This window comes from Solenopsis invicta, chromosome 11, assembly GCF_016802725.1.
Source record: "Solenopsis invicta isolate M01_SB chromosome 11, UNIL_Sinv_3.0, whole genome shotgun sequence".
NCBI lineage: Eukaryota > Metazoa > Arthropoda > Insecta > Hymenoptera > Formicidae > Solenopsis > Solenopsis invicta.
In genome coordinates, this window is record NC_052674.1 from 7,773,962 (window position 1) to 7,786,816 (window position 12,855).

The 12,855-nt window shown below is 32.5% G+C and overlaps 1 protein-coding gene across 13 annotated transcripts in view; it reads left to right on the forward strand.

The window, feature by feature from the left end:
* Positions 1-12,855, forward strand: part of LOC105205519 (glutamate receptor ionotropic, NMDA 2B) — a 198,741-nt gene that overhangs the window by 146,074 nt on the left and 39,812 nt on the right. For 9 of the 13 annotated variants that reach the window (XR_005575926.1, XM_011174895.3, XM_039455310.1 and 6 more), the window contains one exon: positions 12,473-12,651. Coding sequence is in view for 12 of the 13 variants with exons in the window: in XM_011174895.3 (XP_011173197.1) it covers positions 12,473-12,651 (179 nt within the window). In the remaining variant the exon portion in view is untranslated. Of the gene's footprint in view, positions 1-2,306; positions 5,033-12,472; positions 12,652-12,855 lie in introns of those variants that run through there. The other 4 variants (XM_026132495.2, XM_039455313.1, XM_039455314.1 and 1 more) reach the window with 2 other exon arrangements.

Consider the following 12,855-nt stretch of genomic DNA (forward strand, 5'->3'; position numbering starts at 1 on the left):
ACAATTGAAATATTGCATTATTTTATCTACGCATTTTGTCAATTTTCAAAATTAACTAATAATTGTAAAATTTTCAAATTTTATATTTTCAAAAAATGTTTATTAAAGTTTTTAGCATTTAATATATTGTTAATATATTATTCTTATTGCTACATTATCTTTTTTTATTAAACAAATTTCTCCTCAAATTTTCGCTTTGAGCATAAGTCAGAATATAAGAGTATTACTGCAATTTTGTGGAATGCTCTATCCGACTTTAAGATTCCTCAATAGAACCGCGTGAACGATATCTGCCGTTTTGATTCCCTGCAATCTCGCGGTTCGATTTCTCTTTCTTCTCCATTTCGCTTGGTGCGGATAAAAAAGAAGGAGAGAACAGGTTCACCTTTGTTTCCTTTCATTCTTGCAAAGCTGAATATCGTTTTGGAAGGATAAAAATTGTAGGTCATCGCATTACTTAATAAATTTAATTTTTAAATAAAAAATTTAGTCTTGTTAATACATGCAGTAGTTATAAAATATTTGGCATCGTTTTACGAAGAAAAGTACAGGAGTAGAAAAGAACAATGTATGTTATCTTCTAGAAGTATAACATCTTCTATTATATCTTCTAGAAGTATAACAAATTATATATATATATCTTCTAAATTACACGTCCCGACGCGAGAAGAGACGTGCGTTGTCTGTCTGTGTAAGCGCTATTTATGAGTTTATCTCCAATCTGTATCCTTCTATTTCCGTTCGCTTAAAGTCCTATTTCTATTAATAATCCTGACAGTACGTCGAAATGCGAAATGGTTGGAGTAGGTTTGACATTGCCGAGATCTTGTCAGATAACGCGATTCCCGGATATTTCCGCAAATCCTGTTATCACCGATTTCCCGTTTGCATAAATAGCTCTAATCCAATACATCTCATGGCAACCTTGACACCATAGAGATATCTCGAATCTGTCGGAAATTATACGATGCCTATTCACATGAAACAAGTATGTCATTGAAGACGAAATATAGGGATATGTCTTCTCAAAGAACTATTAATAACTGAACGATCTATAGAGCTATTTAACATTGTAACATACATGGCTAGAAAAAAGATTTATTGTATTAATTTATAAGAAAACAAGTTCTGTTTTATTTAAAACATTTTATTTTGTTCAAGATGTTAAGACCAAATTTATATACGTAATGAGGCTAAAAGTTGAATGAACTTCTTTCAAAAATTGGATAAAATTATACAGTAACATCATTCTATTTTCAATATTTATTTTAAATTATTAAATGAATTTTATCTATTTTCACACTCTCTTTATTTTTCTCTTTTTTTATCAGTTGAAAATATTTCAGCAAACTTTACTGATGTAAAATTTTATCACGAATTTTCTACTATGATGACCATTTATTTACTTTTTCGAGCTTATTGCTTTTCAGAGTACAAAGGGCTGATGTCAATCGTCGTCAATCGAATATTGTTCTTGAAATCAGGATAGAGAATGTTTTACATCGATATTAAAGTTTGACTTAATGCTATTTATTAAATAAATAATTCTTTGTAATTACGCAATCGTAGTTTCACGAATGTCACAAAGTGTAATGGAATGCATCCCATTTTATCTCGACATTTCACGGCCAAACTTTTGTAATATTATTCGAGATTCAAACTTTGTTAAAGGCGGTCATCGGTTGCAAGATTCCGTACAACGTGACTGCGATCCTCCCGAAGTACTTTCCGAAATCCAGAGCTTAACTAGAGTCGACACGGCTATCTTCCTAAACTTTAGCATCGGTTTCTATCGGTGATTCGCGAGTGACGGCATAACTTCGAGTTTGCCGAGAAACACGCTCGGGGACCACAGAATCTCCTGCGAGTGTCTTTTCTCGTTAACGACGATTTCCTGTTGCGGAACGAACACGAGCTTGTTTATCGCGCGATCTGGTTGCCGTCTTTTATATAAAATTAACTTCTCGCGAATCGCTTGTTGCAGAACACGTTCAAACATCGTGTAAGATGAGGATTACATGTACTTTGATTGTTCCTCCTTTATCTTAAACCGTTAAATTTCGTAGCATCCAATTTGCTGCAACAAAGAGTTACATCCAATCTTGAACGATCTTGTACATTCTTTAAATTTATTGTAACATTTCAATATTTTGTTTTTTTATATTTATTTCAATACTTTGTACTTCAATATTAAACTTCAATATTAACTTAAATATTATTTATTACATTATTTTGTAACTTACTAATATGTTGTATATTAAATATTATGCAAACTTTACAAAATAAATATAAATGTGAGAGGAAGGATGGAAAATACCATTCTGTTTTTTTTGTTTTTTTTTTTAAATAAATTAGTAAATATTAACGCGACAGAATTCTTATCAACATTATGTCCAAAAATATTTATAGTCGCGAGGTAATAATGAATTCGTTAAACTCGATATTTCGTTCGTGACGTCATCCTAAAATGAGAATAGATACGCAGTAATATAAATTTCTCGTTTTATCGCCTCTGCGCTCTACGGATGACGCCAATTTTCATAAATCAGATTAAACGCAATCTGGTTTATTTTGCTTTATTTCACGTGTATTTGATTTTCGAAATAGTGAAGAAAAAGAAGCGGAAAAGAAAAACATTATTCCACGTTGTTTGCGTGAATGAAAAAATGCTAGAGCGAGCACATCGAAGCTCCGTCAATCGAATAACGTTTCCGTCGACTTTTATACTGTGCTCCCGACGACAGATAGAGCGGAGGGAGAGAAAACGAGCTCATGATATAGTGCGGACCCGCATTCTTTACTGTCCGTTGTTGTTTAGATTTACAACGGTTTTTTTTCTTGCATTGTACGTTTCTATTCTATTCCCTGTCATGTTGTCGGCGAATCTGATAAATGAGCGTTCGATATAATAGAGAAGTTCTAATCCCTTGAAAAACTTTATGCGGAAACACATTTATTTATGAATGTCTTTTGTCTAATTATACTTTATACATTTTGCTGTATTTTAAATGAAACACGTAAATATTCACATTTTTCCAAGAAACTAACGAGAAACATAAGACATAGAAGTTTAAAATACAAAGTAAATGCAATTAGCAAGAACGGACTTTATATCCATTAAAATAACGAGACATTGAATTTTCCGTCTAGAACGAATTCTTTTACACACAAAAAAAACGAAGATATGTATGATGTAACAAAATATCAGCATAGATATGTCGTTATAATTACCAATTAATGTGGTATTACACGCAAAGGTGACTCTCCAACGGACGGATGAAAATCTCAATAATTGGTTTAGCCACGGTCCTGACGCTCTAGATCCTCGCGAAATTATCGAGCCGATTAATTGAAAGCGTCGTAATTGCTTCCGGCCAATCTTGCTGTTGCTTGGCAAAGAAGTACTAATTACAGCAAATCTGAATAGGAAAGTTCCCAAGAATATTGTCGAATTATCGCTAGCAATACGATCGAATCGGTTGTATTTAATTTCAAACTTTGTTTCCTCGCATTGTATTTTTGAATATGTTTAATGTTCAGTACAGAAAAAAAGAAAGAGAAACAGTGATTTTTTGTTAGCGATACAATTCTATTGTATCAATTAGAAATGTATCCATCTGTTGCATCCATGTTACTATACGTGTTCCGCAGAACAAGAGGTTCTTGTGCTCGGTTCTTCTGCTTCATTCTCTTCTTGAGAATGAAAACGCAGAAAGAGAGAATTAAATAATGGAATTAAATACTCTAAGAACTTTAATATCTATATACCTAAGGATTAAAGGATTTATGGATCCAATTACTGAAGTACAACATTTAAGTATTTGAGCGCATAAAATTCTATAAGGCTTGGACACGGGAAGAACTTGGGTGTTTAAACATTTATAAAAGTTAAAGAACTTGAGAGGACGTAAATAACTTACTTACGTTACGTATTCGAGACTTGACTTGCGATTAGGGATTATCCGCCTTAATAGCGTCGAAACAAAATCTCGTTTTACCTTTCAGTATCTTCCTGAGTGTCAGCAACTCTCGACGGACATTTCCTCGATGCTTCACAAAATTTTCAATCTTTGTGTCTATAAAATATCATTGTCTGTTTACGCTAGTGAATCAAATTTCGTCTTCCTTCCATGGAATATAATATTAACGTGTTTATAAAATATGAGAGAAATATATTTACAGTTTTTGATGTTGAATCATAATACATATGAGCACTAGTAAAGAAACTGTTATTAAAGTGTCTTATCTTGTTGTGATGGAATGTGATATGTGTTTTCCGTGATGCTACGTGCATTTATTAAATTTTAAATAAATAAAACACATATTATCGTATATTAAACATATTATCGCAGATGATAGCCGTAACGTTATTAAATAAATCTACATTTACAAAAGAGTCTAGCGAGTAAAGTGTGCGCGAAGTGAGGTGTCTTACAGCTTTTGAGTGTAATGTATAAATCTTCAACAATGACAATGACGAGAGTACGAAAAAAATACATTATAATGACTGAAGTGTTACTAAAAATGGAGTGTTACTAAAAGAGCGACAGATCACTTGCAATTAATATAAACGGTGGACTTGTTGTTCTGTATTTGTGACCGTGTACCTGATTTATCTAAAGTGAATATTCTAACAGAAATCGCAAGGCTAATCTTTTAAAACTAGAGAGAGATTAGAAAAATCAAATTTGCCACAAGAGACAAAAAATGCGTGGCTTGTACGTTCTTTTGATGGTGGGCGTACTAGTCGCCTCGTCGAAGCACGGATTAAAATTGAATCAGACTGATCATCACAAATTGATGAGAGGCAGTAGCAATACCTCGCTACCAAAGCTTAGCGTCGGTCTGATAGTGCCGCACACAAATTTCGGTGCGCGAGAATACACAAAAGCCATCAACAAAGCCGTCAACAATTTGCACAAAGGTCATGGCAAGACCAAAGGCCAATCCAAGTTCTCTTTCCTGGAGAAATACGAGTTTCCACCTACCCAGGTCACTAACATTATGATGAAACTCACGCCGAGTCCGACAGGTAAATATTTTCACATTGAATTAAATCTTGAGAAGAATGCGTTTGTTTTATTATTGGAAAGGAGTTGATATCAATATTTTATGATATTCCAGTACTAGGGGTGCGAGTACCCAAAATTACGGGTACTTGAGCTTTGGGTCCAGTCGGGATTTTTTTTTTTTGGGATCAGGTTGGGACCCAAAATTGAATCGGGAACCGAAATCGAGTCGGGTCTCGAAATCCTGTCGGAAACAGAAATCGAGACAAAACCCCAAAATTGTGTAAATTTTGAATACTCGGATCTAAAATCGGTTCAAGGAGCGATCATAGATCTAAATACCTCATACACCGATGTGAAAAAAACTAAAAATTACTAAATTTTAATAATTATTTGTTTGAATATTGCCTTAATAAAATTTTTTTTAAACTTAAATATATATTTATTTAGTACAAAGAGTAACCACTAATTTAATTATTATTTTCTATTGAGTAAATATTTATGTTCTGTAAGTAAATATTTCATTGGTAGTATTCAAACTTAGTAATTTAATATAAACGCAATGCCTTACGTAAATTTAGTAATTTTTTTAGTAAATTTACGTAAGGCATCTTTTATACTAAAGACGCACTTCCTGTTTCCGGCGAAAATAGACGCACTTCCTGTTTTCGGCGGAAATCGGACCACTTCCTGTTTCCGGCGGAAATAGTGCAACTTCCCGTTTTTGGCGAGAATAGCGCAACTTCCCGTTTCCGTAAAATTAATCGTAGAAAATGAATTCTCACCGGTAAATAAAAAGATTAACCGCGGAATATATCGGTGTACAGTGTGTATAGGTATATAAAACATAAGATTAACTGTAGAAAATAATTCTTACCGGTAAATTAAGAAGATTAATCACGGAATACATCGATTTACAGTGTATAAACATCTGAAACGTAAGATTAACCGTAGAAAATGTTTTTATAAGTTATTTAGATCTATGATCGCTTCTTGACCCGAGTTTAGATCTGAGTACTCAAAATTTATAAAATTTTGGGATTTTGTGTTGATTTCGGATTCCGACAGGATTTCGGGTACCCGCAAACCCTTACTAACAACCTGTTTTTCTTTATTTGTAGTATAACTTTAAAATGTTAAATTTTTTATACAGCCATTAACAAAATTATTAGGCACTCTTGCTTTTTCTAAATTTCTTATAACTGTATGTGCGTAAGCTAAAAAATAAGTCATAAAAAATAATGGTGGACCAAGAAAATATTAGTTTATGTGGTTACTTAAGAAATAAATGATAACATTTATAAAAATAGTGTTATGTATTTTTTTATAAATTGAAGAAATTGTTAAATAAATAGGGTGCCTAATAATTTTGTCAATGTATGTACAATTTATTTATATACATTGTATATACAATTTATTTAAACTTAAAATATAATTTTGTGAAATTAGTAGTTTCTTTTTAAATAACATACATATATTTGATGTTTCATTTGACTTGACTTAATTCCTTCTAACGTTACACATTTTTAATTGATGTAAAGGTATGATTAGATATACGCGAATCTGGATAAATACCGGTGAAGCTGATACAGGCTTGACAGAGCCTGAGATGCAGCTCGAATAGGTAAATAAGCTACCACATGAATCGAGGAGAAACTGTGTTTGCTTTGTAAATATATAACGGGTAACGTGATATAACCGGTTAACATCGCAAGGTAATAAGGTGGACACTGATATAGCAATGTTAAGCTTAGGTTCTTATCAACATATCTCACAATGTGGGACAATAATACAGACAAATATGATAGAGCATTTATACGTATAATCTTGACAAATACATTTCACAATGTACATAATAGTTTTACAAAATTTCATTAAGCAATTCGCGCGAAGTAAAATTGTTTTCAATGGCTACCGTGCTTTTTTTCTATTTACTCAGTGTTTGAAGTCTCCTCGCGTTGTGTGAACATCGCCGAGCAAACACAACTGCGCGCGGACTCCTCGTAATTTCGCGCCTGACGACGTTGGTCAGGAAGATTTTACCATGGAAAATATTTCTCTGCGCGTTGTTCGGTTGTAGAAGTGATATACGACCTGTCGGAATTAACATTGGCGCATTGCGTTTCTTCGCATCCGAAAGATGTCCCGGGTAGCCAATATTTCAGGCTTAACTCACACGTCCATGATGTCAGCAAGGAGTCGATGTCGGTGTATTTACGCGTCTGCTGTCACTGGGTATATGATTCTCGCGTCGGAAATTTCCTCCTACTGCTAATATTTGGATAGCGCACTGGCTATTCCAATCTCAAAGTTTACAAACCGACCGCGGGCGTACCACTTTAAGGTAACAACGATGCTTTGAGCTTTAAAAACCATCTTCTACCAGGTGACACGTAAGAAGAAAAAGCAGTGGCGTGACAAAGAAAATTTCGCATTATCACATTATTAATGCTTGAATAATCACGAAGTGCATCTTCCTCGATATTCTCTGATATCACGAAAATTAAGCAGAATATATGGTTGCAGGTGACTAGATTTTTTGTTATATTTCATTTTTAACTTCTTAAAATAATTATATTAAAAATTACTGGATAAAATGAAAAAGAGTGTCAGTGCAATGAATTTGTTATAGAGTAGCCGCGAATAGATATAGGACAACTCGATTTTAACTTTACTTCAGCGAATAAAATAAACAATGTATAACCGATAAAAACGATCCTAATGATCCTAAATTCACAAATGATCCTAAATTTAATCTAGTTTCAGAAAGATTTTGAATATTTAAATACAAACTTTAGTTAGCAGGCGATCGATTAAACGGTTATTGGTTAAGCTCGTTTTGTTGTGTTAGACGTCATCTGTCATTAGAGTTTCGTGTTTACGGAAACGCCACTATACTCCACGCGAGCTTTTAGACTAATTGTGTAACACTTACTCGGGACATCCAGTGTGCATTCAATTAAACTTATCTCGTCAATTTATACTTTACGGTAACGAAGTTTGAAAACACATTGCACTTTTACTGTCCGGGGTCCTTATTTCGTCACGTCATAACGCAGAGTCTTTCTCAGACAAATTCCAATTAAGTAAAACTTTGAAATTTACGACTGAAGATAAAACTGCTGCGTATTAAATTTGCGCGAAAAATGTTCGGTTAAACGCAAAAGAATAATTAAATAGCAATGCAGATACAATCTTCCATAATGCGTTGTACTATACAATATTTCTATTAACCTAATTTCATAGTTAAGTAATTAAAAGTTTCGCTTACAACGTAATTGTTTGAAAGAAATACTCTGTATAATTTTTTTGCATCATAATGAGAATAGAATCTAGGTTTCTTTTTATCACATTTTTGACATTTCCAAATATTTCTGACACAAAGAAAACAAAGCAATGCCGTCTAATTAAATTTCAGTAAACATACTTTAAAATATTGGATTGTATGATGTTGATATATGGTGCTAACTGATAAACTATTTCAATCTCTGTAGTCTCGCGTCCCTGCAATTGCGCGCACTAAATTTCTTCCACGATTACTTCAGATATAAATCCTTCACAAATTAAAAAGAATTATATTTTTGGTGTAGTAATTTATCGCATCTATTACGAGATTAATTGAACTTAATAAAAGGTTATACATGAGCAAACGTAATATACTGCTCAGTAGAATAAAGTCGTGTATGGTCAGACGTGATCAATCCCATCTTTTATGATTATAATTAGGAAATCAAACTTTCTCGTTATATTTGCTCATGCGTATATATATTAGACAATGATTTTCATGAACGTTGGCTGTGAAACTATACAAGCCTATTCAGCACGCTCATAATTGGTTGATTAATTAATATGTGGTTAAGCTGACTATCGATATATGAGCGTTGAGCCGCAGCGGCCAAGGCAACATTCCCAAGCTAGTATCTCCGATTACGGTAGCGTAATCATTACCGATATTGTAATTACTGGCGAAATATCTTTGCGGCCAGTAATGCGGAAGCCTCGATTTGTCAGGATTGTTGTTATTAGCATCGTAATTGTTGGTCGAAACAAACGCTATCAATTTCTGGTTCGCCATGTAGATGTGTTAATATTAATGGCTTAGGATTGACCGAATCGTGTTAAGTTATTATCACGTAAATATCATAATCAGAATAACGCCATAAATGCAGATCTATAGAAATGACTAATCTTGATGAATTACGCGTTCAATTTTGTTAATCGGATTTACGGTATCAATGCTGATTAATAGATTACATTAAACCGCGAGGTATAATCTGATAACACATGCATTCGATAAGAATGTTTAATTTGATAAAGAAAAGTTACGGTAAAGAAAAGTAAGTGTATGACCATTAAAGAGTTAAATAAAACGGAATGGCAATTTAGTATTTGTTGTATGAGCCGAGCAACGCCCACATTTGCTAAATCCACGCATCCAATTTTAAATGCCATTTGCTGTTACAAATGAGAATCCAGCATTCCATTAGGAATTATTAATTTTCGCGGAACACGCAAAATCGTAAATAACCCATTGATCGATTTTAACCAAACACCAACGAGCCGTAAATAATCCTCTCGTTAATAACACTTGACGAGAGTTTAAAGCAAGCGGTATCAATTCGTCGAGTTTGTCGCTCACTTTGGACATTTATCACTTTCAAGGCTATAATTTATAGGTTTCGAAACAAAAACCATAATGCAAAATATCTCTTACTATGTACACATATTTGTTGGTGATAATTGCATAAACAGGATCTCTCAACGATAACGATGCATTTTCATTCTGACTAATAAATAATAGATTATTGATTTGATCAGAAATCAATCTTCTCTTTAAAGTAATAACAATTCCTTTTAATTGTAATACTTAAGAACCATTGCGTTTTGACTGTTTCTGTATTAAGGTTTATCTTAGAGGAACGTGTACGTTCTCCCCTCCTTTAATTTTAACAAATTACGAACGCATGGTCGACGAGGCACTCGACTATACTCTATTTCGGAGTCAAGGTAGTTTCTGATCAAAGGAATTTGCGTTAATCGACTTGCTGTTACTACAGATTTAGCTACTACATTCGTAGTACTATGTTTTCATTAATCGCGACAGGTCGTAACATACATAGAGAAGCGAACTGTGAGCCTGTTAATTTAATACTGTCATTCTAGAGATATGTGGCGTCTATAAATAAACTGCCAAAATATTTGTCTGTGAATCACATCATTTCTTTTAACAGATATATTACTTTCTTTAGAGATAAAATATTCGAATAAATTACATATTTCGTATATTGTGGCACTTTTATTTTTATTTTTATTGTAATTTATTTTAGTAAAGAGGCACAAAATCTTACACATATACTGTTTTATTGTGTTAACTATGATTGCAATTTTGTTAGTAATAGCGCATGTGAATACAATAGTTGGCGTTTATTAAAATAATGTTATTCAGTAATGTTAATGTAGTTATATTACGAATGAAATTAACTACGTATTTTCACGGCTTTGATTTCAAAGGCATGAGATTACATTCGTGTATTTCAATTGTTCTCAATAACTGGATTGATTTCCTTTCAATATTTTAATCAAATTTTTTGCGCAATTTTGAAAAGAGGTAAAAGAGGAATGCAATTAGTTATACAGTAGATTGAATTAATTATGTCAATGGTATTGCGATAATTGCAATAGTTATTATATTCTAAAAGTTTATTTGCGGGTAATTCAACAATTATATTAAATAAGTGCGGTGACGTATAATGAAATTAAAATAAAAACGCAGTATATGTTCAAATATGACAATATATAAATTAAACCTTATTTATCTCGTTTATTTTCAAAGCCCATGCAAACATTTATTTAACTCTTAAATTATTCTAAAAATATAAATAAAATAGTGAAAAAAACTAATATTACACAACCATATATCTCTTTTTAAAGAAATAAAATTTTCTCGAAAACAAGCAAAAGAAATTTCATAAAAGTTCATAAATGTAGTTATTCATAAACATGAAAAGAACGTCGATTTTTTGGTTGGAATATTTATAACTATTAGTAGAATAATATCTAAACTCAATAATATGAAGTTAATAATACAAAATTAAAAGAAAATATATTTTATATTAAATTTAAAATTAATTTTAGTAAAATAAAAATTAAGGGAAAAGTATGATTATTTTTTCAAATTTACTCATGTATTTCTAAATTATCTAAAAAAATCATTCGTGTTCAAATCACAACTGCTGACGTTTTAAAATTATAGCTGGAGAGATTGTTGTAAAGATTACATTGAGCTAGATTAAGTGTCTCTTCTATACTCAATTTCTTTTACTGGTACTTGAAAAATGCAGCGAAGAGCTCGTGTTTAATGAAAAGAACGTTGTATTATTACAAAAATATTACAAACTAAAAAATAATTTTTATAAATAAACGGAAAAAAGAATGTAATTTTATACGTAAAAATGTCCACACATATGCGAAAAATTACTGACTAAATAATAATAATTTTATTAGCAAATAATTTTTTTTAATTTTAATGATAGATTCTTTAATTAATACAATCTATTATCCTAAAAAATCTAAGCATCCTTACTATCACATTAAAAGCAAACATCAAAAGATTCTTTGAGGAATAAGGATTTTTTGGAGGAGTAAAGATTTTCTTTCACATCTAAAGCGTTCACTTAAATCCTAGCACAGTATATTCTTTCAGAATCCCGATTCCATCTTATGGCGCCTGTGCTTTTTTACCTTAAATTGAATCGGATAAGCCAAATAGAAGAAATATCGTGTAAAATAAAAATCGGTTAAACTAAAACTTCCAATTACTTCGTATTTCGAAACAATAGAGCAGAACGAAAACGAGGTCAGTCGGTCAAGTGTGTTGCTGCGTTAGGTGGGTCGAACTACGCTCGTAGTCGTAGTTCCGTCGTCGTTTTGCTTTGCGCTTTGCGAAAAATGGGTGTGCGTGTGATAAAGGCGCCGAGATAAATTTAGCGGGTAAAGAATAACGTGGCTGCACTGGGCTGGTCATCGCAAAAGTTAAAGCTGCGCGAATCACTTTATTCCCGCTATTAAGCGGCCGGTATAGTGCATTCGGCATGGAGATGCGCTTAATGGCTCTGACGGTACGAAAATTCACTCGATTTAACTGAATTATCGTAATTTACAAAGTATGACGCCGATCGTCCATCAATATTCATTTGATTAAACTGATAATCCAATCGCTCTGCAAAATTTAAAAAGTAAAAATAAAGAAAAGAATATAATGTACATGTAACGTAAACGATTGTTATTTCCATTAACAAATATTATTTCGCAACTTTCAAATAATGCGTATTATGTCAAATAGTGCTATGCATATTGATAAAATTAAAAATTGTCTGAAATCATTTTTAATAAGGCAAGATATTAGATATTAGAATATTTATTTATTAAAATTATTATTCATCATGGATTAATTTGTGTTTCAGCTATCTTAGACTCGCTATGCAAGGAGTTTCTTTCGGTGAACGTATCGGCCATCTTATACCTTATGAACTACGAGCAATACGGACGCAGTACGGCCAGCGCTCAATATTTTCTCCAATTGGCCGGTTACTTGGGAATTCCTGTGATTGCATGGAATGCTGATAATTCTGGTCTGGAGAGAGTAAGTTAACACAACTGAAATGAAAAGAAGCAAAAAAATTTACGAGTTAATGTTTCTGTCGAGCGCGCAAACAGTAACTGCTCGCGGGTGAATTTTTCATTACGTCAAAGAATTTCTCCAGTTATATTAAAATACACGAGATAAAAGGTGCAGTCTGCAATAAAGCGAGTTTATGCTGTTTACTTTTTTTTCTTCTGCATATAG